Source organism: Lipomyces arxii (assembly GCF_038497795.1).
Source record: "Lipomyces arxii strain Phaff 12-163 unplaced genomic scaffold V1512scaffold_16, whole genome shotgun sequence".
NCBI lineage: Eukaryota > Fungi > Ascomycota > Lipomycetes > Lipomycetales > Lipomycetaceae > Lipomyces > Lipomyces arxii.
Window position 1 is genome coordinate 163,101 of NW_027117715.1, and position 21,974 is coordinate 185,074.

The following is a 21,974-nucleotide window of genomic DNA, read 5'->3' on the forward strand; positions in this document are numbered from 1 at the left end:
GTTACCGTATATATAGTAAACCCGACATCCAGTAAAACCGATTTATGTATTGTGGGAGAGAAACTTCATAGTAGGGTTCATCCACTTCATCAAGTTCCAATTACTTTTGGACATAGTTACAGTTTATAGTATTTAATTGATTGGTAGAATGGCAGAAAAGGATTTGAATTTGTATGTTTATTCGCTTCCAAAGCAATTACTCGATTCACTAAAAGATTTTGCGTTTGCAGAAGCAGAAGATACACTACAACTTGGACAAGAAACGTCCAACTTAACACCTTCTTCAGATTCACTCGCAGATGACAGATTGTTCAATCAAGAAGGAGGTGGAAACTCTTGTAATATATGTCAAATTGTTAATACGTCTCCAGAGGATCAACGAGAGCATTTCAAATCAGATCTCCATCGTTACAATGTCAAAAGAAAGCTTATACGACTGCCACCGGTGACTACTGACGAATTCGAGAAGTCTTTAGAAGGTATCCACACATTGATTTAATGCCTCTGGAATTTTTAATTGATGTGTAATAGAACTCGACGAATCAATTTCCGGCTCTGGAGAAGAAAGTGACACCGATGAAGTCAGCACACTTCTGTCAAGAACAAGAATAGACGAATTGACCGTTGTTGAAGATTACACCGAGGTAGCCCCTATACGGTCGCCCTATCATTTATTCACTTCACCATTACTACCTGCTGATTCATTTTTTGCTATTTATCGTGCGTTATTTCCCACGGAGCCCGGTACCGTGCTGAATGGTCTCAAAGCAGCTCAGTTCTCGACAGGTGTTACAGCTATATTTATGATCGGCGGAGGTCATTTTGCAGGTGCTATAGTGTCACACATACTTAGTAATAACCGCGGCAGCCCAGTTCAACTGCTACGTCATAAAACGTTTCATCGATACACAACTCGTCGCAAACAAGGTGGTTCGCAATCAGCAAGTGATAACGCTCATGGAAAAGCCTCTTCGGCAGGTGCTAGCTTACGACGTTATAATGAAGCGGCTCTGGAAAAGGAAATATCAGAGCTTATGTTGGAGTGGAAAGATTTTATTGACAAGGCCGATCATGTGTTCATTCGCGCAAGTGGGAAACAAAGTAGAAGTATTCTGTTTCAAGCCGGCATCATTTCGGCAAATGACTCACGCGTGAGAAATGTCCCATTTATCACACGCAGAGCGACTGGGAAAGAGGTGAAGCGAGTTTGGATGGAGCTCACGAAACCGAAAGTACTGGAACGAAAGCTATTTGTTTCAAAGCCTAAGCCGAAGCCGGTCGTTTCGAATGCGGTTGAAAAGGAGATTGAAGTAGTAAGGGAGCAAACTTTGGAAGAGCAATACACTTCACAGATTGTTGCTATGGTCAAAAGATCACGCACAAACCCTTTGAAACTGTATTTGGATTCAAATTCAATCACAGTAAATTTTCGATTCGAACCTCAAGATCAGTTTCATCACACGCCAACAGCCTTACATTTAGCCGCGTCTTTATCACTTCCTAGAATGGTGCTCTACTTACTAGTGACATTAAAAGCTGACCCGACAATAGCAAACGCAGAAGGCCGTATGGCTTGGGATTTAAGCGGTGACAGAACAACTCGAGATGCGTTTCGACTTGCACGTGGAGATTTAGAAGAAATATGGAACTGGGATCTTGCCAAGGTACCGGTGGCCATTACCAAAGCGGACATTGAAAGGCGGGAAGCGCAGGAACAATCAGTAGAACAAGAAAAGAGAGAAAAGGCAGTCAATCGATTGCAACAGGCCAGCAATAATGGCAAGGAAGGAAAGTCAAGTACGAGGAAAACTTTGAGTACTGCTACTTTGAGCGTTGAACATCAACTTACAAGCGGTCTGTCTGCCGAGGCTAGGATGAAGATAGAACGGGAAAGAAGAGCACGAGCAGTTGAAGCTCGAATGAATTTACAGAAGAAAGGGTAGACATCTAGGGCACTCTAGAAAGGCAAGTTTTCGTATTCTATGACATTCAGCCATGGCGTCTGGTGGCTTGTTGACTTTTTGAAGTAAATGCATAACAAGTCCTACAGAATGTGCTTTCTAAGGTGATTACTCCTCACAGGTTGTGTTAGGTATTAAAAACGTCATACTTTCACTTTCTATCATAGTTGCTGATCGCACTGATACAAAAACTAGAACATAACAAGTAGAAGTAACGATGAATTCAAGCTTTTGAGTAGATGTCGCTTTGTCTGCTTAATTTTTACTGTACGACGATGTTGGACCTCTCAATATAGCCGATCGCACAAACGTTTTGGACGATTTGAGCTGCTTTGCTGCGCTGCTACCACCTGTATTATTCGATTAGCGGACAAAAAAGACAAAAGAAGGAAGGAGAATTTGCCTTACCTGGCCCGTAAAGTAAGATGGGTTTTTGCTCGTTCCTTAAAGGCGACATATCACTTCGTTGTGGCAATGTGATAGTATCTAAACTAGATTGACATGTCCCAAACTGTTCTGTTTGTCGCATAGATCCATCAGAACTCTCTTTGGTATCTCGAGATAAAAAATTAGAAAGTGGCAATAAATGTGCATCATGAAGCGAAATTTGTGAAGAAGCAGCCGTGGACGTGGTTGAAGCTGGCGAGTCATTGGGAGAAGGTGTACGCGATGGGCCAAATAAACAAACCATCTAACTGACAAAAAAATAAATAAAGGCCAATAGTATTAAATATGCTGAATAGTTATGTTCGTTGCTCGTTTCGAGACTTGGGAAAATATTGACCACATTTTATATGAAAATACCCCGGATATGACTCACAAGTGAGCCGCACAATCAAATGACCCAACCTTTTATGTCAAACTTTGCATGCGAAAGCCGTTTACAGAGCGGCTCGACAGCTTACAACAAATTTCAGTAAATATGGGAAAGATTAATAGTCGTACACATCTACTAATTGCAACCAAAATTGTCACTCAACCGGAAACTTACTTAACATAATTTCCAGGAAATTCACCATGTTTGCCATCCATTGTCTCACCTTCCCACCAGTCGTCCTCATTCTTCATAAAGACTTTGACTTTATCGCCAACATTGAACGACAAATCAGTATCTTGCGTGCCAACAAAGGTGTACTGTGCTGTCATGAGATCATACTCAGCATGTGCTCCATCCTCTGATATGCCCTGTTTATCCGTTGGGCTTGGCTTCTCCATTGTGGCCTCATCTATTGACTGGCTGTTATCGAACGAGTGAAGTTTAGACTCGGGTGTACTCGTTGAGGACCAAAGTGTTGATCCGGCTACGACCTTCGGTGAGTCAACGTTGACAGCTTGATATTTGGGTAGTGTCTCGAAGTTCGAAGAGCGAATAGAATTAGTTGAAGAAAATGTACGACTGTTGAGCAGCACAGGCGATCCTGGAGTGGAAAACCCACTTAGAGACTCTGCATAATCAGAACCTTCCGAATTGTGAGCTGACTGGTTCAGATCACTAAAGGTTCGATATACACCGTCTTTACCAGTGCCCTTTGGGCGGTTATTATTCTTCTTCACAGTAAGAACTCGTTTAATCTTTTGGTCAAGTGCAACGCTGTCGCGTACTGTCATTGGCTGCTTGACTGCTTTTCCATTTCTTATAGTTGCAATACCTTCCTCAACTTGGTGCTGGATTGGGATAAACTGTTCACTCCACTCATCCACAACTGACCTTTCAGAATGAGCAAGACCTTGTTGCTGAGCAAACGGATAAAGAAAGTCGTTAGAAATCTGTAGGATACCAGTTTGGGTTTGAAACAAAAGAGTGGCCAAGGGAGCGATAAATTCAGATAGCTGAATGATAACCTTCGGTAATGTATCTTTGACGTACTCATCATGTACACGGAAATCCTGTCGGCGTCAGAAACCAATTATAAACAGGACAACTCCAATCAAACCTCAGTGGCTTTTTCCAGCTCCTTTTGAGTCTTTTCAAGATGACCTTCGTCCTTATCGCTCATCTTTGCCTTGCGTTGTATCTTCTCCAACGAGTTCGTGTAGCGATCGTAATCAATCTACGAAAATTAACCAACTAAACCTATCAGATAAAATAATCTCGCACTTTTTTGTGTTCGCGTTTTTTGAGAACTTTTTTTATCGTCTCAATATAACCCTATGGCTTTGTCAGTGCTACGCCCCTAAAGCTTGGAAGCAAACTACCTTCATGGTAACGCAACGTTGAACAACCATGCGATCAATGCTATCCAGCATAGGCAAAATCGCATTCTGAATCTCGACAATGACATCTTTATATTTGATTATAGCTGCCATAGTCGCAGGCGGTGTCAGTCTTACGGACTTGGTCTCGTCTTCTTCCGGGATAGGCTCGTACATTGCCTTATAGTCCTTTGCCATTGATACCTGAGATGACAATATAGCAATCCAGGCATCTCTGAACTTTTTAGCGTGTGCGATGATCTATGTTGCTTAGTACAAACAACGTCAAAAATAATATTACTTACCTCGTCTATTCCTTTCTCAGCCTCAGCAATTGCTTTAGTCCAGTCAATGATTGTCAAATCTTCTGGCGACTTGTTCCCAATAAGAACGTGAGGAGCCCGTATAACGGCCTTTTTCATTCCTCGCAACGACATTATGATCACACACCAGTAAAAGAATTCACTTTCAGTATATATGCTATTATGTGTGTAAGCGAATTTTCCTTCGAATTGCCCTCGTGGGTAGCGCAAGTTTTGGGGATATTTCTTGATGGACGGCGGCAGCGAATCAAGCACCGCACCGCACCGGAGTTCACGGCATCTGACGTATCTCTAAGGGTTTAGTGCCTATATAGCGGCTACCGTTCCTTCCAAGCTTGACCGCCAGTCAGCCTTTAATGCTAAACCTTAATTCTTGCGGCTTATAGTCACGTGATTTATTGTAATGTATAGCTTGAGTGAGTTCCTTTCGTATTGCGACTTCTAAAAGACAACTTTGACTACGCGTTAATGTGCTTATTTACTTGAATTCGTGATTTGTTTGACGTGTGACCTCATTCATAGAGAGATCTAGGCATCATTTGAAGTATACAAAGCAGACCACTTATCCAAAAACTTAGTATCAGAGTCTTTCATTTTCCAAACCTATTGTAATCGTCAGCTATATATTTTTACTTTTGCGCAAGACAATATAGAATGTGTCGCAATCAGCACACAGACCATCTCAGTAAGCGCCGCACAACTGACGGCATCATTGGTTTAGGGTCCGTTTTAGGGAATTTTAGCAATTGTGACTCACTTGTGATCATTTCTCTTTTGCAAATTAATAATATAGGGAGGGACTCAATCACAGGTCCTATAGGCAGAAACTCAGGTGTAGTTTATAAATGCCTATAGCCAGCTTGTACACTGTCTAGACTGGACGGTGAGATGATGTTAAATAGGTATAATCTCAGGATCAGCGTCTAGTTCCAAAAACGAACTTTGGTTTTTCTTTTATAAAGTCAGAAGCTTTAGCATAATATTGTCTAACACAGAATGACCTGATACTTTTATTGGCGGCGCCTTATCAGATCGGCAAAGAAAAAGCGTCATTGGTTACGTTGGTTAGGTAAATATCTAAGCGAAAATAGTGTAAAGAATTACTAAATTGTAGAAATCGGGAATTGCAAAGTGCTTTAAAATCTATTCGAATATTGAAAGATCGATTTAACAATCGATATCGCTATCCATGGACGTTTCTTAATGATGAGCCATTTACGGAAGAGGTAAGGTCAATCAATGAGTGAGTAAAGTAGTGATTTCTAATCAACTAGTTTATCAATTACACTAGCGGAATGGCGTCAGTAAAAGTGCAATATGGCTTAATTGACAAAGCACAATGGGTATTCCAGATTTTATTGATCAAAAGAAGATGGCAGATTCTATCAGGGCAATAGAGCAACAAAAAATAATTTACGGAGGAAGCTTAAGTTATCGACACATGTGCCGTTACAATTCAGGATATTTTTATAGGCATGAACTGCTATCAAATTATGACTGGTACTTCAGCGACCCTTTTGAGTACATTCGACAAAACAACAAAGTGTATGGGTTTGTAATGTCAATGTATGAGTTTGCATCTACAATTGAAACTTTGTGGGGCTCAACTAAAAGTTTCATTCATAATAATCCACAGTGTTTGGCTGGAAACAATTCTCTCGACTCTTTTGTGAATGGTGCGGAGCCTTCTAAAGGCATAGACACTGAAATTTTTGGAGAGTATAACCTTTGTCATTTTTGGACTAACTTTGAAATTGCCAATTTAAACTTTTGGAGATCAAAAGCGTATACAGACAATTTTACATACTTAGATTCGCTTGGCGTTTTTTTTACGAAGTATTCAACCTCTATAAAGAAAAGCGAGCCTGAAAGTTGACAACGGTATGGCGATGGGGTGACGCTCCAATACACTCTCTTGCAGCCGGACTGTTTTTATTTAAAGATCAGAACCATCATTTTAGTGATGTCGGTTACAGGTTCGTTCTGAGGTTAGACAATTTCACATGCAGAATTAATTTTTAGACATTCACCATATACGCGATGCCCACAAGATGAGCAGTCACGTATGAGCAGACGGTGCTTTTGTCCTCGCGAAAAGCATTTTGATGACAATGGCTACTCCTGTCTTCCCCGATGGTGGAAGGTGGCTGGTCAAAGCTATGGTGCCGGGCCTGGGTTGAAGAGTTCTTAGTGTTTAAGAAAGCTCCTGCAAGAATATCTATCATCTTGACAGAAGATATAGCAGGACAGTTTTTAAAGTTAGTGCTTTGTAACACCAAGTCAATGAGCACTGATTTCAATCACTAGCTGTATTCGTACATTGCGCAGTACACTGCTAACGGCTCCTCAACAATGCAAGAATGTCATTTATAGAAACCTTCAATCTTGTGTCATCGAACTTAGTTGATAGTCCTTCAACAGTTTTTGCAGAGTCTAAGCTTTGAGCCGCCTCCACCAATTCCCAGTTTTCCATGGATAGCAGTGTACCTAAAGCAATTGTTAATCTGTATACAGACTCAGCATCTTTGGCGGTCCGCATAAACTCAGTTATGAGACCAATGATCGAAAACGCTAGCTTATAATCGCTAGTTTGCCATGCAAAAATGGAAAAGCTAATATCAGTCAATAATATTTTTCTGATGTAACATCAAATATGTAAGCTCACTTCAATAATAGCGTAGCCAATGACACAGCCGCCGCACTCGAAAGGCTACTAGAAGCCATAACCATAGCATGATCTAGTATCTTAGACAGGTTAGCCTCTTAAAGAAGGATTTGCGAACAATGCATACACTATTTTGATATTTCTCATCCTGAATGACTTGTTTGCCAACATCGCTTTCAAACAGATTGGTGAATATTCTGACAGCCATCATTGCGTGATTAGGAGATTTGAAAATCTCGGGCTTAGAAAGAACAGTATTGACGATTTGAAGAGTGACAGCCTTGTCTTCAACTTGGCCAATAATAACACGTAGTATATCTAAACCACAAAGATTGTCGCCGAGCTGCCATTGCTGCATAATACTCATACCTAGTGAAGCTAAATTCAACGAAGTTGGATGATCTAAACTAGCAGTATTGGACAAAAGCAGAATCTTTCCAAGTTGGGACTCGTCTATAAGTGATCCAGTAGAAGCATTCACTTCCTTGCCTTTCTTTAGTACTCCTGTCGCATTTATTTTTTTTAAATAAAGGAATGTCTTTTGAGGAAACAATGTAGAACTCGGTCGCACCTTGATTTATCAGCTCATGAAAAAAATATAGACAACGAACATACAGAAGTATCAGGAATAGACTTTTTGATGTCAGGAACGTATCTAGATCCTGCAAAATTTAGTAATAATATTTCCGCCAAAGCTAAATATATTCACCGTATGGATCATCAATTGGCCCATGAGATTGTCCAATTTGCACTCCGCCACTATTAGTCTCTATAAATTTTGCAGTCTCATCTAAGTATTCTAATGGAAGTTCGTTTTTCTCTAGAAATCTGCGGGCTGCGTTGTAGGGATTCTCTGTAGCATTATAGGGCAGTTTTAAAGGTGGGACACCTTCGGCGATATCCACGTCAAAAACGTAATCGAACTCCTTTCCTTCGTAAATTTGCTTTTGCTGTTGTCCAACAGCACTGACAACCTCACCAATTTTGGTCCATTCTTCTCCGCTCCATTGATATGCGTCAACTTCAGATAATCCTGTTTTGATCATCATAACCTGGCCAATCTTAGTTCCAGGACTTCGCAAAGCTTCAGGACCCGGAAGCTTTTCCTTGTTGACGGTTCCAACATCAGAAGAAGAAATTGCATAACCAGCGACTTGCTGATTAAATTTCTGTTCAGTTAGCAACATACAATCAGAGAGTATCTTGCACGTACAGCTATCTCATCACCAGTCGCCCAGGAAGTCTCGTTACATGAAAAGATACGCACTGTACCATCGCTTCCACTCGCAGCAATATCTGCAGTATCTTCACAAACTGCTACAGCCCAGACTGATGTACACGGAAGGCTGATCGTCTGTATACAATTACCGTCTACATCAGACTGTGAGTAATAAAAACTCAAAGATGTGAACTCGACAGACCTTTCCAGATACGAATCGAGCGATCTTCGCCACTGCTAGCCAACTGGCCAGTTGAATGTGAATAAGTCAAACTGTAAACAAAGCTTGTATGTCCGTATAGCTCTGAAAGACAAGCCCCTTTGAGGTTCCATATTCTGATTGACCTAAACTTGCTATCAGTAAATAGCCTCACCAAACGCAAATATGACTTTACCCGTCATTGCTGCAACTCGCAAATCTATCTTCGTTTAATTGACAAAGACCGCGAACAACATCAGTATGCCCCGTAAACGTCAATACGCTTTTTCCTCCATGCCACAAGCGAATAGTCTTGTCTGCTGAACCTACGACGGAATGAATACGCTTACAATGCTTCTCAGCTTGAACTGACCTGTCAGATACTTATCTGGGGCAAGAGCTATTACAGCCCAAACAGAAGACTGATGTCCCCGAAGAACATATTTGCAAGTTTTATCAATCCAAACTCTAGCTGTTCTGGATCATTGTTTAGATCAACACCAAAACAGTGACATTCGCAACATACGCATCCCAGCTTCCGCTGATTAAAACGCCGAAGTTATAGCTCAAAGCACAGACATTAGCTTCGTGACCTTTTAACACATACTCAGGGCTAAGATTTGCGTTTGGAGAGGTAACAGTAATTTCTTTCGATACTCCGGCAGATGCAATCAAGGCTGATTATGAGCAGCAAATCACAGTAGATATCAGGGTACACTCACATCGATCTGCCATCCAACAGATTGAATTCAAGTATTTTGACGATTCAAAGTTAACTGAAGAAGTCCACTCTACACCATAAGTAGATTGAGCGCTTCCTGGAAGAGGCTTCCATGTTCTTAAAGTGCCGTCACGAGAAACTGAGGCAATCAAGTCAGAAGAAGGAAAAACAACACCGCGAACATCAGCGCGATGACCTTCAAGAGTTCGCGATAATTTGTATTCCGACATCTTTAAGTCACAGAATTTGTTTCTAGCACTTGACCGAATATAATCACAAGATCAAAAATGAGAGTGGATTAGGGTGCGATCATTTTGTTTACTACCCAACCTCACGCCCACATTCAGTACTAATTGTGCTACAGACATGCTATCATTGTCAGCAATTACACCTAATAACTCACATAATCTGTGGTATACATCGTCTTATAGTTCACATGTGATCAAGAACTCTACTAAACCAAAATCAAAGTTAATTCCTGGATCTGGACCAACAAACGAGTACGATGAGCATCCACTTCCTTCAGAAACACAACGTGGTAGCAGTTCTCGCAAATTATCACCGCTTGAATTAGCTGAGGATGAGCATATAAAAGAAATGGAAGCTATCCGCTTGTTTGGCTTTAGTTTCATGAGGCCGCCTGGGTTCACAAAGACTGAACAAGCTTTAATGGAGGAGCAAGCTATGTCCGATTCGGAACCGGACGACAACGGATTCATGGAAAACCCTGATGGAGAGACAGTTATGGTTGACGAGCAACAAGACGATCAAGCTGCTCTTGATGAAGAGGAACAGTCGGAAGATGGTCAAGATGTAGGTGAGGATGAAGGTGAAGACGACGATGCAAGTGAAACATTTGACCACGATGACGAAGAAGCTCTTGACGGCTGGCCACGGAGACAACGGAGACACAGAAGTCACATTAGCACGGCTGCGGAAGAGGTGGACCTTGATGCAGATATACCCGAAGCCGAAGAGCTACAAATGATGTATGACGACGATTACGAGGACGGGCAGGATGAATTAGACGACAATGTTACGTCTAATTATAATGATCTGGCTCTTGAAGATGAGCAGTCATACAGCGTTGAATTTGAAGTAGACGAAGAAGAGAATGAAAACGGTAGGGTGCAAGACGGGTCATTCGTACGAAGACAGTTCTCAAGTCATCGTGCAATTGATGACGATGAAGACGATGAGATGGTCATGGAGCTTGACGAGGATAGTGAATCTTAACTTATGGAATCTCTTTTGAGGCTATCCATTAAGGCGTTTTGATTTTGATTTTTGTTCACTACGAAGCATAGGGTTAATTGTTGCACATAACAAATATAGTGGACAAAATGGACAGGGTTAGTTTTGGAGAAGCCGTAAGCCCTAAATTAAAATAGTACGCCTAGAACAATTCACACACAAACTTATTGCTGTAACTATTCGCAATGTCAGTCGATGAAATAACGTTCTCAAAAGCGTTTTTGCATTTGCTGGCTAATAGGCCAATTCAATATTCTGACGATTATAAAATCGAATCGCATCAGTTGGGGGAGCGGACCGGATTAGTAAGTACTTGGTTTGTTTTGCCAATAGCAAATGTTGACTCATTCTCAAGGTCTTACTTACACATATGCCGTACGATAAGAGAAAACGAGATCGCAATGCTACCGTTATTACAAACGCTTCATTGTCTATTAAGTCAATACGTGCACCAAAGTTCGCTATTTCGGTCAATGCACCCTATACCGACACAATGTTAAATATTAAAAGCAAGATTGCAACGGAAACCGGAATAGCACTTAATGGTCTTAAACTACTTGTTAAAGGAAAGGTTTTGCCTGACACTAGATCCGTGAGAGAAATAGTAGACGAGAATGGGGCTGCCGCAATCATGGTTATGGTAACACCTACCACTGCTCCTACTTCTGAAATGGCACCAACGCAGACAATTGACGTGAATGAGGAAAACAGAGATATTGAAAAAGAAATAGATGAAGACACTTGGCTGGCAATTGAACACTTGGTCAGGGAAAAACTAGGGACCGTTCAGGGTGCCAAATCATTTGCAAAGTTAAAGCAGGGATATTTGCAATCAAAATAACATTGTCTACATTTCCATATATTAAAATAGGAGTTTATTAATTTATCACATGCTTAAAAACTAATATTCAACAGCCAAAATCTTCTTCTGAGAGTTCATGACCTTATCATTCTCCGAGATCTTCGCTTGTTTCAACTTTATATCGTAGGTGAGATATTTGATGCGGTCGCTCACATCGGCCACGGCTGCTTTGGAAGACATAATCAAAGCAAGCCTCGCAAGTTCTTCCTCGTTTTTTGTAATGCCTGCTTCAAGAATTTTGTTGATACTTGTATATGTAGCAAGCTCTTGCAAAGCCGCTAATCCTTTATCGTCAAGAAGCTTTTGAAAAGCAGCTCTGTAAATTGGTCGACCGGCTTTGATTGAATTTGGACGTCCTTAATGGTTAGTAATTTCAACTGATAATCGAATGTTCGTCATCTCTTACCATTTTTCTGGATGACTGAAATAAGTTCGGCTTGCTCTAACGCAGAAATCACACTGGCACCATCTTTGAAAAGTGGATTCAACGACAACTCGTTATATCGAATCTGAATTTGTAAATTAAAAGTAAAAGGTATAAAAAGCAGCTGACATACGTTGTCCTTTGAAGCTAAAGCTTTGATGATTACCCACGCTTGTTCCTTGGTCCATCGAGAGTCATCGCTAGCCGATAAAAATCGTTTTATAATTTCTGACGCGCTCTGGTGAATCATATCCTCAGCAGCATCTACAGGAGTGTTAGTAATTCATAATTTAGCATAAGAGACACCATACTTAGATTAGTCTCTCCAGCCACAGTGATACGTCTAGCCAGAGCTAAAAGATCCGTCATTCTTCCTCCCAAAGGCTCTATAGCCTTGTCCATGTCCTTAAGCACTTGCGGGTCAACGTCTTCCTCGTTTTCACCCGTAACCGATAATATCTGGCGAAGAACAAACTGCCGCGCATGTTCTGGGCTAACGTCGCCAACAGTTATGGTATTGAAAACATGATTCGGAAGAGCTAATGGAGTTAGTTTGGTTTTTGTATTGTTACGTAAAGCGTCGTACCTCCAGTTAAGGTCTTAGAGTAAGTGACATCGTCAGTTATGAAAATAACATGAGCAAGATTTGTTGAAACAAGCAAGGCGGCCCATTCGGCAATGCAATTGTAGATCTCGATAAGTTAGTGGAATACAATAAGCGGAAAGCTAATCATACAGCTTCATTGCGTTCATTGCGTTCGCTCCTATGTAAGAAATGCTCAATGACAACGACAGGTCGCTTTCCTTCAGTCACGTCGTGAAGTTCGTCTTCCAGCGTTTGTTTCGAAGAGCTCCGCACAGCAGTTCTATGAAGATCGACAACGATTTCTCGAATTGCACTGGCAGTGTTCTCTAAAATCTTTTCAAACTGAGTCTCTAGCGATTCTGAAAATCCCGCCTTCTGACCAATGATTCCTTGAACCATTAAATCTATGAAACCAGAAATGTTATTCATCCAGGGAAATACCGGGAAATAGCCTACTTGTGACGTAATCTCTTTGATAAAAGCACCGTCCGACCTAGCGTCCATGAGCTTCTCGCAGTCTAATACTAAAGTACTATATAAGTTAGTAGAATGCCATCTGTTTTGACAGTGATCTCACTTTGCTCGACCCTTTATGGCATGATCCCGAACCAACTCAACGCTTCCACTACCACGTGGACCTTGAATAACTACAAAAGTCTCAGGCGTCGTGTTTAGTAGGGCATGTAGCTGCTCTACTATATCACGCCGGTCCGAAAATCCAATTTGCAAGTCAGCCACCTCCCGCCGCAATAATGTCAAATGGCCGAAACTGCCGGTGGACACAATCATATTAAGTGTAGATTGCGTAGCATTTCGAATGAGTTTTATAAATTCATTGTTTGCAAACGAAAATCGACCAGTTATCTTTTGCTTAATGAACCATGTTCGAATAGGATCAAACACCAGCACACTGATTGCGGCCAGTAAAGCAGCAGCGGCCGGCAACACGATTCGAGGATGGTTGTAAATCCAGTCTCTAAACATGTGCTTTTGGATAGTCGCCTCGTAAGCTATTTGTAGCTTGGTGCCGTTTTGAGCTCTCAAGCCGTGTAAACAGTTTCTCGCCGTTGTGGCACTTCTTAAAGCGACAAACTGAATGGTAGCATACCGGGGGAAGTCTTTTGAACTGGGAGATAAAGGCAGTATATCTCTTATCAATCCATATCGGCGAAAGTATGAGTACAAAGTTGCTTCATCAAGATCAGGACCTTCGAATTCTACGCGCAATCGACTGGAGGGGAATCTATGCAAATCTTCGATCCACGGAACTCCTTTAATTCTGAAGCAGCGGATAAATTGAAATGGATTATACCACGGACGTACAGCCGATGTGTTAACGTAATCTTTGATTTGTTTCACAGCAATATCTTCAGCAGTGCCGTCTTGAATCTTAAACTTTACTATTGCACCACCATCTTTCGCACGAGGGATAAAATCTTCCACTTCAGCCAATAAACCCTTTGGTACAGACTTGGACTTGATATACTTTGCAAGCTTGTCCGGATCTTGCGATAAAAACCACCGTGTTAGAAAGTACCGCGGATCCCAAAGACTATATCTGACGGGGAAGATATCTAAGAAGTGCTCAGTTTCCCACGCAATTGAATTCAAAGTAACTTACTATCAAAATACATTAGTGTTTCACCACTCTTCTTCTCTATAAATCCACTTCTTGCTACTATGTTGGCATATGACGATTGCAGATCATGATGCGAAGGGACATCATCTGCCAGCAGACGGCTGCAGTTTGACGATAAAAATTTTCGTTCCTGAAATATAACCTGCGCATTTCCGCGCAAGCTGCATGTCCCATACAAGTACCTCACCGACTTCTGCACTTGAGCCGATTTTATAGGCATGATTGCTGATACGGTTAAGTAGCAAAACCGCAAAGTGACGTATTTTGAGAAGTGAGCCGCACTTCCCAAGTTGGGTACGTATAAACTCAAGGCCCATTAAAATTAGTTGGAGTTCAATTAGCATCAATTGCAATGCTGTATTCTCTGTTTTCTTTAGTATTTATTGCGTCTAATGTGCTAGCAAATATAGAGCAAGTACGGTTTTTTGCACCATTCTCTACTTCGGAGGAATTGCTCAGTTTCACTTCTGCGAAAGCACTTCCACTTGCCTTATCGAAGAACCCGGCCTCAGTCAGAACTGTCTATCCTAAATTTCCAGATGCTCAGAGTGAAGGAGGATATGCTGTTGAAGAGTATTTTCTTTTAACTGACCTTAGGAAAGGGTCGCTCTACGAATTTCGTGCATGCTGGCCTGCAAATGTGATACAGCTCTCACCCTTACATATTCTTTGATCAGTACTAATTTTACTTAGTTTCCGCTAGATGTCAAAGTCGGCACAGTTAAAGCATCTGATTTAGACCAGTCTTCAGAATTATACCATTCGAAAGGCAGTGGCGATGCGTTATATGCATATTTAAAATATTCGTCATCGTATTTTTCCCACATCGAGCTATTAATGAACCATCCACGGCCTGTGCCAATGGAAGTTAGTGAGTAATGGTCAGATTTAGTTTTGAACAGTTCTAAATCATTTAGTCTTCTCAAAATGTACAATATTTGTAGTATTAGGCGATTCGATAGCGATGCAGCTTATGCTAGTCATTGTTGGTGTTTTGACTTGGAAGTACGGCTCGACGGCATATTACAAGTTTTTAAAATCTTTAATCGGACATGATAAAAGAGAATAGAATTCGGCGAAATAGAGAGGTCATATTGAGATCTGACACTATACCCTTAAAATCACAATGCCGAGCGCTAGTTTAATGAATTTTGCCTGTGTCGCATATCCTGAAAGCTTTCATAGTTATTACTTTATTTTATCGCAACATAACTTGCGGTGCTCTATAAACAGTAAACGGTGATTTTGATTACTTGAATATAAGTAAAAAATTTATAAAGCGTGGTCATCTTTTCGAGAACCAATATGGTACGACTTTAACAGAGATGATCGCTTTATACGCTAACATTAGCTACTAGTCTATTTCAACGATTGCTCAGGCGAAGGAGTTGCGGAGCCTAGGGCTTGTCGCTTCGCATTCTCACATTACCGGACTTGGTTTGGAAAGTGATACGTCTCTGGAGCCCCGGCCTTCATCACAAGGGATGGTTGGTCAAATCAAAGCTAGAAAGGCAGCCGGAGTAATTTTACAAATGATCAAAGAGGGTCAAATTGCTGGAAGGGCTGTTTTGATTGCAGGACCTCCTAGTACTGGAAAGACTGCTATTGCTATGGGAATAGCTCAGAGTCTGGGGGAAGATATACCATTCACAATGGTTGCCGGATCAGAAATTTTTTCGTTGGAGATGTCAAAAACTGAAGCTCTTACTCAAGCATTCCGCAAGTCGATTGGAGTTAGAATTAAAGAAGAAAGCGAGATTATTGAGGGTGAGGTGGTTGAAATCCAGATCGACAGATCTGTGACAGGGGTATGTTCGTCCAGGTTAGATGTGCCATTGCCTAACTTTTTAAATCTCAGGGCTATAAACAAGGTAAATTAACTATCAAAACTACAGATATGGAGACAGTTTATGATCTCGGAACCAAAATGATTGACTCTCTAAGCAAAGAGAAAGTTCTTGCTGGCGATGTGATATCAATCGATAAAGCATCAGGTAACATCACAAAGTTGGGAAGATCTTATGCCAGAGCAAGAGACTACGATGCCATGGGAGCGGATACGAAATTTGTTCAGTGTCCTGAGGGCGAAATTCAAAAACGAAAAGAAGCTGTGCACACTGTGTCCTTGCACGAAATTGATGTCATCAATTCTCGCACACAAGGATTTCTGGCTTTGTTTTCTGGAGACACCGGTGAAATTCGATCTGAAGTTAGAGACCAAATTAACTCAAAAGTTGGTGAGTGGAAAGAGGAAGGAAAAGCAGAAATCTGTCCGGGTGTACTTTTTATTGACGAAGTGCACATGCTTGACATTGAATGCTTTTCGTACATTAATAGAGCACTTGAAGACGATTTAGCGCCTGTCGTTATTATGGCTACCAATAGGGGAATCTCACGCACCAGAGGTACCATCTATAAGTCTCCCCATGGTCTACCTGCTGATTTACTGGATCGTGTTATTATCATCTCGACTGCGCCATACTCTCCCGAAGATATAAAGGATATTTTAGCAATTCGAGCACAAGAAGAAGAAGTCGATCTTAGTCCTGATGCTTTGGCAGTATTGGCTAAAATAGGCACTGAATCAAGTTTACGATATGCTGCCAACTTAATCGCAGTATCACATTTAGTAGCTGCCAAGCGGAAGATGTCAGTTGTCAGTGTCGAAGACGTTAAGCGCAGTTACACTTTGTTTTTGGATAAGGACCGAAGTGTAGAGTATTTGTCTCAATACTCAAACAGATATATTGACGATGCTGGTGTTGTGGAACTCGGAAGTTCAAATGTTGCAGACGGTGAGTCTTCGTCTGGTGTTAGATCAGATGTGGTTTCTATGGATATGTCATAGTCGCCACTAGGAATATGTATTATAGATGCAGTATTTGACTATGATTGCAATAAATGACACTCAGCTGAGATATCTACTATGGTCGTGAGTTACAGTAACAGAATATCATGAACAAAACCATCTTTGCCCTTGAAAATGTATTTTTGACTCTAGAAAGTCAATTTTTGTGCGGCTTTGTGGTACCAATTTTTAAAATTTTTATTGTTCTTCACTTTAAATCAGCATTTAAAGTTGTGACAGCAAAGTAGCAAGATATTGGTAAATGAATTGAACAAAATTAATCAATATACTGCTGACATAGGCATTAAAATTTAATGTTATATAGGCAAAATTTACAAACAGGTTTATTTAGCTAGAAAGTTGAGTGAGCTGCCAAATACTCGTGTCAGCCCTAATGTCTTGACGATATGCAGGGGAAAAATGTCGACAGATGAGCTCTACCAGAGTATGAACACATCAACTAGTTCTTTTTAGTTATTTTGATGTAATATTAATTTATAAAATATCATGATAGATGTAGAGACATACAAAAAATTTTCTATAATTAATATTTGAAGTACATATAAAAATATCGTTAAGAAACGGTCTAAATAAAAATCACGAAATGTACGACATTTTGATACACTAAAAAAGTTTAATATATTGCTTAGTATTCGACACTGGGCTCCATTTTCGATTTTTTTTCTTCTCTTATCCCTCTCTCATATTCTCCTCTCACAGTTGCCCAAGCATCTTCTTTATAGTGTACACAATAAATTAATACAGTTAGTTCTATAATGGCAAATACTCCTCATGGTGGAGTCCTTAAGGACCTCTTTGCTCGTGACTTCCCAATGAAGTCTCAACTAATTGTTGAGTCTGAGTCTCTTCCAGACTTGATGCTTACAGAGAGACAACTTTGTGACTTGGAGCTCATCTTATCTGGAGGATTTTCTCCTCTTGAAGGTTTCCTCAATGAAGCTGACTACAATGGGTATGTTATGAAGGCTAGAATCTGAATTAAGCAGTTAAATAAGATTTAGTGTTGTCAATGACTTGCGGCTTGCTGATGGCACCTTGTTCTCCATGCCAATTAACTTAGATGTGAGTGAACAAGAAATTAAAGCCATTGGAATCGCACCTGGCAAGAGAATTGTTCTTAGAGATTTCCGTGACGACAGCCCACTTGCTATCATCACCGGTTCGTCCTTTTAAAATTAAAAACAGTTTACATTTACTGACTAATCTAATTAGTGGAGGAGGTTTACAAGCCAAACAAGGAAGTAGAAGCAAATAAGGTTTTCCGGGGAGATCCTGAACATCCAGCGGTCAAGTACTTGTTCAACACTGTCAAGGAGTTTTATGTTGGTGGTTCAGTTCAGGCTGTCAACAGACCCAACCATTATGATTATGCTGGCCTTCGTTTCACCCCTGCAGAACTTCGTGCTGAATTTAACAAGCTGGGGTGGAATAGAGTCGTTGCATTTCAAACCAGAAACCCTATGCATCGTGCTCACCGAGAGTTGACTGTCCGAGCCGCCAGATCTCGTCAGGCCAATGTGTTGATTCACCCTGTCGTTGGACTCACTAAGCCTGGTGACATTGACCATTTCACTCGTGTTCGGGTCTATCAGGCTATTCTTCCAAGATACCCAAACGGTATGGCTTTGCTGTCTCTTCTCCCACTTGCAATGAGAATGGGAGGAGACCGTGAAGCTGTGTGGCATGCAATTATTAGAAAGAACTTCGGTGCAACACATTTTATTGTAGGTCGTGATCACGCTGGACCAGGAAAGAACTCCAAGGGAGTCGACTTTTATGGTCCTTACGATGCTCAATATATGGTTGAGAAGTACAAAGATGAGTTGGGAATTGAAGTCGTTCCATTCCAAATGATGACCTACTTGCCTGACGCTGATGAATACTCCCCTAAAGATGAAGTTGAAGCTGGCGTGAAAACTCTCGATATTTCTGGAACTGAGTTGCGTAAGCGTCTTCGTCTTGGATTGCCAATCCCAGAATGGTTTTCTTACCCCGAGGTTGTGAAGGTTTTGAGAGAATCTCACCCACCTAGGGTTGCTCAGGGCTTCACTATTTTCCTGACCGGATACCAGAATTCCGGAAAAGATGCTATTGCTAGAGCACTTCAGGTGACCTTGAATCAACAAGGTGGTAGATCTGTGTCTCTATTGTTGGGTGAGACTGTTCGCAGTGAATTATCGTCCGAGCTTGGTTTTTCACGTGAAGACAGACACAAGAACATTCAAAGAATTGCGTTTGTAGCATCTGAGCTTACTCGAGCTGGTGCAGCGGTTATTGCTGCCCCAATTGCTCCGTTTGATGATTCTCGCAAGCATGCCCGTGAAGTGGTGTCCCAATCTGGTACATTTTTTCTTATTCATGTGTCAACTCCTCTCGAATACGCGGAGAAGACGGATCGCAAGGGAGTTTACGCTCGTGCACGCAACGGCGAGATTAAGGGTTTTACCGGTGTCGACGATCCTTATGAAGTACCAACTGATGCCGACTTGGTTGTCGATGCCTCTATCACTGGCGTTCGAACTATTGTTCACCAAATTGTGCTGCTGCTCGAAAGCCAAGGATTTTTTGGAAACTAGAGTGATAGAAGAGTCTTTAAAAAAAGTTTGTTTTAAAATAGTAAAATACTTATTAATTATTAATGATTGCCATCAAGATACGGAGAAGATGAACTCTGATAGAGTTTGGTTTTTGCATTAACCCTGAATGCGGCTCAGAAATTGATGGATGGCTTGTCGAGCTCTACTCAGAGCTTGAAAATTTATTCTCGACTTCCGCACCTTTCCTCTCTTTCTTTTCTCCTGCTAACCCAGTACAGTTCACACTATTTACAAAACAATTTATACGAAGATGGCCACTAATATTACCTGGCATGCTGGTTTAACTCACGAGGAACGTTCTAAAATTAGAGGACAAAGTGGACTCACAATTTGGCTGACTGGTTTGTCTGCTTCAGGCAAAAGGTAACAAAGCTTGATGATTTGACTAGCACAGCATAGGATTCTAAAGTAATGATAGTACAATTGCTACTGCTTTGGAGCAGCACTTATTACACAATGGCCTGGCTGCGTACCGGTTGGATGGTAGGTTTATTATAGTGAACTTTTGAGTCAGATTCAAGATGCTAACATCCATTGTAAGGTGATAACATTCGATTTGGATTAAACAAAGATCTCGGATTTTCAGAGAAGGACAGAAATGAAAACATCAGACGAATTGCCGAAGTAAGCAAATTGTTTGCCGACAGTACTACGATATCAATCACTTCATTTATTTCCCCGTATAGAGCTGACCGGGATCAAGCACGAGCATTGCATGATAAGGAATCTATTCCATTTTTAGAGGTTTTTGTTGATATTCCTGTTGAAGTTGCTGAGCAAAGAGATCCTAAAGGTCTATACAAGAAGGCAAGAGCTGGATTGATTCCCGAGTTTACTGGGATTTCAGCACCTTATGAAGAGCCATTAAAACCTGAGATCCACATTCGATCCGATAAGACTTCAGTAGAAGAATCTGTTCAGATTATTGTCGACTATTTGGTGTCCAAAAGTTACATTAGGGCTTTGTAATGAAAAATCAGTGTCGAATAATACTGTAAAAATGCATTTTTGCTTGAGTACGACATAAACCATAATAAGGTTCAGGAGTCTATGCATGTCTGAGCCGCATGCAATGGCGCAATTGACAGCAATTCAAACTAAGCTAAATACAGTTAGTGTATGTCTGAATATAGTAAGCCTGTTACTATTAACAGTTAGGCTCAAGCACGCGATTTGCTTGACAAAATACGTCGTCCCGGGATTGAACGAAAACTATTTCATTTGATTACTAACGCTCTTTGGTGAAGAAGAATCTTTCGGCAGTTCTCTTATATGTTTCATCTTCTATTCATTTCTCTCTACAACACAAGTCAACAGTAGTGAACGGACACGTAATAAACAATGGCACCAGTAGCAGTCGAACATCAGGTAGCTGATCATCACGAACCGCAAGAGACAAAAATCACGCTCACTCCGTCACATTTGAAATATATCAACTCTCAGCTGCAAAATGTTGAACCCGAGCAGATCCTTCAATGGGCAATCCTGACGTTCCCTCGACTATATCAATCAACAGCGTTCGGTTTGACTGGTCTTGTAACAATTGACATGATTTCCCGATTACAGCCAGAATATTCTCAGTCACATCCAATTGAGTTGATTTTTGTTGATACTCTTCATCATTTCAAGGAGACTTTAGACCTAGTATCTAGACTTAAGAGCAGATACCCTTCTGCAAAGCTGCACATATATAAACCAGAAAACTGCGAGACTGTCGAAGATTTTAACAGACTTTATGGAGAACGTCTGTGGGAAACTGATGAAGCTTCATACGACTTTCTTGTCAAAGTTGAACCTATTCAACGTGCTTATGAAGAGTTGAATGTTCGTGCTACTTTGACAGGGCGGAGAAAATCTCAAGGTGGGAAGCGGGGAGACTTAGATATCGTTGAGATTGAAGAGTATACCGGATTGATCAAAATTAACCCGTTAGCCAACTGGTCATTTAAGGATGTGCACGCTTACATTCAGAAGTACAATGTTCCTTATAATGCTTTACTCGATCAAGGATATCGTTCAGTAGGTGACTGGCACTCGACTGCTCCAGTTGCTGAAGGAGAGGATGAAAGAGCAGGCCGCTGGAAAGGCAAAGCCAAAACTGAATGCGGTATTCATGAGACTTCGAAGTTTGCAAAGTTTTTGGCCGCAAAGAAGCTAGAGACAGTTGGGTAGAAAACAAAAAAAAGGTCTGCTTTGTTTGCATTAGAATAGGAGCATTTTACATTGAAATCATTATGGTATTGTGGGTTTTTTTTTGGAGGGGGTTATGGTTCTATTTGTTACGTTTACTTAGACAAGAAACAGTATGCCAAATAATAAAATTGTACTACAATTTATGAAGAAATGTCTGTCATCATAAAGAGCGTGTACGCTTGTAAATTAGCGTACTTTATCAAATTTGTACACTAGACCCTTAATAGTATGTCAGCGCTTGCTAGTCAGCTCATTGAAACACTCCGATT

The 21,974-nt window shown here is 40.9% G+C and overlaps 12 protein-coding genes across 12 annotated transcripts; 9 read left to right on the forward strand and 3 right to left on the reverse strand.

The window, feature by feature from the left end:
• Position 1: 1 nt before the first annotated feature.
• Positions 2-2,257, forward strand: V1512DRAFT_265988 (uncharacterized protein). The gene is made up of 2 exons (XM_066917009.1): positions 2-479; positions 532-2,257. Exons 1-2 carry the CDS (start codon positions 149-151, stop codon positions 1,941-1,943), a joined length of 1,743 nt encoding a protein of 580 aa, XP_066770198.1. The 5' UTR covers positions 2-148; the 3' UTR covers positions 1,944-2,257.
• A 547-nt stretch (positions 2,258-2,804) lies between these two features.
• V1512DRAFT_292507 (uncharacterized protein) lies at positions 2,805-4,710 on the reverse strand. The gene is made up of 5 exons (XM_066918300.1): positions 4,460-4,710; positions 4,158-4,415; positions 4,060-4,110; positions 3,896-4,012; positions 2,805-3,848 (listed from the first exon to the last, which is right to left on the reverse strand). The coding sequence occupies exons 1-5, from the start codon at positions 4,589-4,591 to the stop codon at positions 2,949-2,951; spliced, it is 1,458 nt and encodes a 485-aa protein (XP_066770199.1). The 5' UTR covers positions 4,592-4,710; the 3' UTR covers positions 2,805-2,948.
• A 612-nt stretch (positions 4,711-5,322) lies between these two features.
• Positions 5,323-6,668, forward strand: V1512DRAFT_272176 (nucleotide-diphospho-sugar transferase; the record flags this gene model as incomplete). Its single annotated transcript, XM_066917673.1, has 7 exons — positions 5,323-5,346; positions 5,473-5,546; positions 5,592-5,703; positions 5,752-5,820; positions 5,847-6,299; positions 6,350-6,453; positions 6,500-6,668. 7 exons carry the CDS (start codon positions 5,323-5,325, stop codon positions 6,666-6,668), a joined length of 1,005 nt encoding a protein of 334 aa, XP_066770200.1.
• Positions 6,341-9,650, reverse strand: V1512DRAFT_265995 (WD40-repeat-containing domain protein). The gene is made up of 11 exons (XM_066917010.1): positions 9,283-9,650; positions 9,087-9,237; positions 8,934-9,037; positions 8,757-8,886; positions 8,564-8,706; positions 8,356-8,513; positions 7,852-8,311; positions 7,758-7,804; positions 7,270-7,713; positions 7,143-7,222; positions 6,341-7,089 (listed from the first exon to the last, which is right to left on the reverse strand). Exons 1-11 carry the CDS (start codon positions 9,509-9,511, stop codon positions 6,813-6,815), a joined length of 2,223 nt encoding a protein of 740 aa, XP_066770201.1. The 5' UTR covers positions 9,512-9,650; the 3' UTR covers positions 6,341-6,812.
• On the forward strand, positions 9,571-10,692 carry V1512DRAFT_266000 (uncharacterized protein). The gene has a single exon (XM_066917011.1). It carries the CDS (start codon positions 9,648-9,650, stop codon positions 10,515-10,517), a length of 870 nt encoding a protein of 289 aa, XP_066770202.1. The 5' UTR covers positions 9,571-9,647; the 3' UTR covers positions 10,518-10,692.
• Positions 10,693-11,440, forward strand: V1512DRAFT_241882 (uncharacterized protein). The gene is made up of 2 exons (XM_066914272.1): positions 10,693-10,840; positions 10,891-11,440. The coding sequence occupies exons 1-2, from the start codon at positions 10,721-10,723 to the stop codon at positions 11,374-11,376; spliced, it is 606 nt and encodes a 201-aa protein (XP_066770203.1). The 5' UTR covers positions 10,693-10,720; the 3' UTR covers positions 11,377-11,440.
• On the reverse strand, positions 11,406-14,369 carry V1512DRAFT_277471 (RNA12 protein-domain-containing protein). Its single transcript, XM_066917911.1, has 8 exons — positions 14,029-14,369; positions 12,985-13,981; positions 12,558-12,939; positions 12,408-12,513; positions 12,133-12,360; positions 11,955-12,085; positions 11,804-11,906; positions 11,406-11,753 (listed from the first exon to the last, which is right to left on the reverse strand). The coding sequence occupies exons 1-8, from the start codon at positions 14,264-14,266 to the stop codon at positions 11,437-11,439; spliced, it is 2,502 nt and encodes an 833-aa protein (XP_066770204.1). The 5' UTR covers positions 14,267-14,369; the 3' UTR covers positions 11,406-11,436.
• On the forward strand, positions 14,363-15,213 carry V1512DRAFT_266006 (uncharacterized protein). Its single transcript, XM_066917012.1, has 3 exons — positions 14,363-14,686; positions 14,740-14,917; positions 14,964-15,213. The coding sequence occupies exons 1-3, from the start codon at positions 14,399-14,401 to the stop codon at positions 15,113-15,115; spliced, it is 618 nt and encodes a 205-aa protein (XP_066770205.1). The 5' UTR covers positions 14,363-14,398; the 3' UTR covers positions 15,116-15,213.
• A 15-nt stretch (positions 15,214-15,228) lies between these two features.
• Positions 15,229-17,132, forward strand: V1512DRAFT_266009 (TIP49 C-terminus-domain-containing protein). The gene is made up of 3 exons (XM_066917013.1): positions 15,229-15,354; positions 15,405-15,854; positions 15,905-17,132. Exons 1-3 carry the CDS (start codon positions 15,352-15,354, stop codon positions 16,892-16,894), a joined length of 1,443 nt encoding a protein of 480 aa, XP_066770206.1. The 5' UTR covers positions 15,229-15,351; the 3' UTR covers positions 16,895-17,132.
• Positions 17,133-17,520: 388 nt separating this feature from the next.
• On the forward strand, positions 17,521-19,563 carry V1512DRAFT_292513 (uncharacterized protein). Its single transcript, XM_066918301.1, has 3 exons — positions 17,521-17,867; positions 17,917-18,074; positions 18,128-19,563. Exons 1-3 carry the CDS (start codon positions 17,671-17,673, stop codon positions 19,489-19,491), a joined length of 1,719 nt encoding a protein of 572 aa, XP_066770207.1. The 5' UTR covers positions 17,521-17,670; the 3' UTR covers positions 19,492-19,563.
• Positions 19,564-19,689: 126 nt separating this feature from the next.
• On the forward strand, positions 19,690-20,663 carry V1512DRAFT_266013 (Adenylylsulfate kinase-domain-containing protein). The gene is made up of 3 exons (XM_066917014.1): positions 19,690-19,875; positions 19,931-19,995; positions 20,054-20,663. The coding sequence occupies exons 1-3, from the start codon at positions 19,763-19,765 to the stop codon at positions 20,479-20,481; spliced, it is 606 nt and encodes a 201-aa protein (XP_066770208.1). The 5' UTR covers positions 19,690-19,762; the 3' UTR covers positions 20,482-20,663.
• Positions 20,664-20,769: 106 nt separating this feature from the next.
• On the forward strand, positions 20,770-21,965 carry V1512DRAFT_266017 (Phosphoadenosine phosphosulfate reductase family-domain-containing protein). The gene has a single exon (XM_066917015.1). The coding sequence runs from the start codon at positions 20,854-20,856 to the stop codon at positions 21,682-21,684; it is 831 nt and encodes a 276-aa protein (XP_066770209.1). The 5' UTR covers positions 20,770-20,853; the 3' UTR covers positions 21,685-21,965.
• Positions 21,966-21,974: the final 9 nt, after the last annotated feature.

Excerpts from the sequence above, each read along its gene's own strand:
- V1512DRAFT_266009 (XM_066917013.1), top strand. Across the intron at positions 15,855-15,904 it reads TCGACAGATCTGTGACAGGG|GGCTATAAACAAGGTAAATT; the intron begins GTATGTTCGTCC and ends TTTAAATCTCAG.
- V1512DRAFT_266013 (XM_066917014.1), top strand. The coding sequence starts at position 19,763 with ATGGCCACTAATATTACCTGGCATGCTGGTTTAACTCACGAGGAACGT. Across the intron at positions 19,876-19,930 it reads TTGTCTGCTTCAGGCAAAAG|TACAATTGCTACTGCTTTGG; the intron begins GTAACAAAGCTT and ends AAGTAATGATAG. Across the intron at positions 19,996-20,053 it reads GGCTGCGTACCGGTTGGATG|GTGATAACATTCGATTTGGA; the intron begins GTAGGTTTATTA and ends ATCCATTGTAAG.
- V1512DRAFT_292513 (XM_066918301.1), top strand. The coding sequence starts at position 17,671 with ATGGCAAATACTCCTCATGGTGGAGTCCTTAAGGACCTCTTTGCTCGT. Across the intron at positions 17,868-17,916 it reads AATGAAGCTGACTACAATGG|TGTTGTCAATGACTTGCGGC; the intron begins GTATGTTATGAA and ends AATAAGATTTAG. Across the intron at positions 18,075-18,127 it reads CCCACTTGCTATCATCACCG|TGGAGGAGGTTTACAAGCCA; the intron begins GTTCGTCCTTTT and ends TAATCTAATTAG.
- V1512DRAFT_265995 (XM_066917010.1), bottom strand. The coding sequence starts at position 9,511 with ATGTCGGAATACAAATTATCGCGAACTCTTGAAGGTCATCGCGCTGAT. Across the intron at positions 8,514-8,563 it reads CTCGATTCGTATCTGGAAAG|ACGGTAATTGTATACAGACG; the intron begins GTCTGTCGAGTT and ends AGTCTGATGTAG. Across the intron at positions 7,805-7,851 it reads GCCAATTGATGATCCATACG|GATCTAGATACGTTCCTGAC; the intron begins GTGAATATATTT and ends TAAATTTTGCAG.
- V1512DRAFT_266017 (XM_066917015.1), top strand. The coding sequence starts at position 20,854 with ATGGCACCAGTAGCAGTCGAACATCAGGTAGCTGATCATCACGAACCG.
- V1512DRAFT_266000 (XM_066917011.1), top strand. The coding sequence starts at position 9,648 with ATGCTATCATTGTCAGCAATTACACCTAATAACTCACATAATCTGTGG.
- V1512DRAFT_292507 (XM_066918300.1), bottom strand. The coding sequence starts at position 4,591 with ATGTCGTTGCGAGGAATGAAAAAGGCCGTTATACGGGCTCCTCACGTT. Across the intron at positions 4,416-4,459 it reads CTGAGAAAGGAATAGACGAG|ATCATCGCACACGCTAAAAA; the intron begins GTAAGTAATATT and ends TAAGCAACATAG. Across the intron at positions 4,013-4,059 it reads AAAAACGCGAACACAAAAAA|ATTGATTACGATCGCTACAC; the intron begins GTGCGAGATTAT and ends TAATTTTCGTAG.
- V1512DRAFT_241882 (XM_066914272.1), top strand. The coding sequence starts at position 10,721 with ATGTCAGTCGATGAAATAACGTTCTCAAAAGCGTTTTTGCATTTGCTG. Across the intron at positions 10,841-10,890 it reads TGGGGGAGCGGACCGGATTA|GTCTTACTTACACATATGCC; the intron begins GTAAGTACTTGG and ends CTCATTCTCAAG.
- V1512DRAFT_265988 (XM_066917009.1), top strand. The coding sequence starts at position 149 with ATGGCAGAAAAGGATTTGAATTTGTATGTTTATTCGCTTCCAAAGCAA. Across the intron at positions 480-531 it reads ATTCGAGAAGTCTTTAGAAG|AACTCGACGAATCAATTTCC; the intron begins GTATCCACACAT and ends GATGTGTAATAG.
- V1512DRAFT_266006 (XM_066917012.1), top strand. The coding sequence starts at position 14,399 with ATGCTGTATTCTCTGTTTTCTTTAGTATTTATTGCGTCTAATGTGCTA. Across the intron at positions 14,687-14,739 it reads GTGCATGCTGGCCTGCAAAT|TTTCCGCTAGATGTCAAAGT; the intron begins GTGATACAGCTC and ends AATTTTACTTAG. Across the intron at positions 14,918-14,963 it reads GCCTGTGCCAATGGAAGTTA|TCTTCTCAAAATGTACAATA; the intron begins GTGAGTAATGGT and ends TAAATCATTTAG.
- V1512DRAFT_277471 (XM_066917911.1), bottom strand. The coding sequence starts at position 14,266 with ATGCCTATAAAATCGGCTCAAGTGCAGAAGTCGGTGAGGTACTTGTAT. Across the intron at positions 12,514-12,557 it reads GCAATGAACGCAATGAAGCT|ATCTACAATTGCATTGCCGA; the intron begins GTATGATTAGCT and ends TAACTTATCGAG. Across the intron at positions 12,361-12,407 it reads CTCTAAGACCTTAACTGGAG|CTCTTCCGAATCATGTTTTC; the intron begins GTACGACGCTTT and ends TAACTCCATTAG.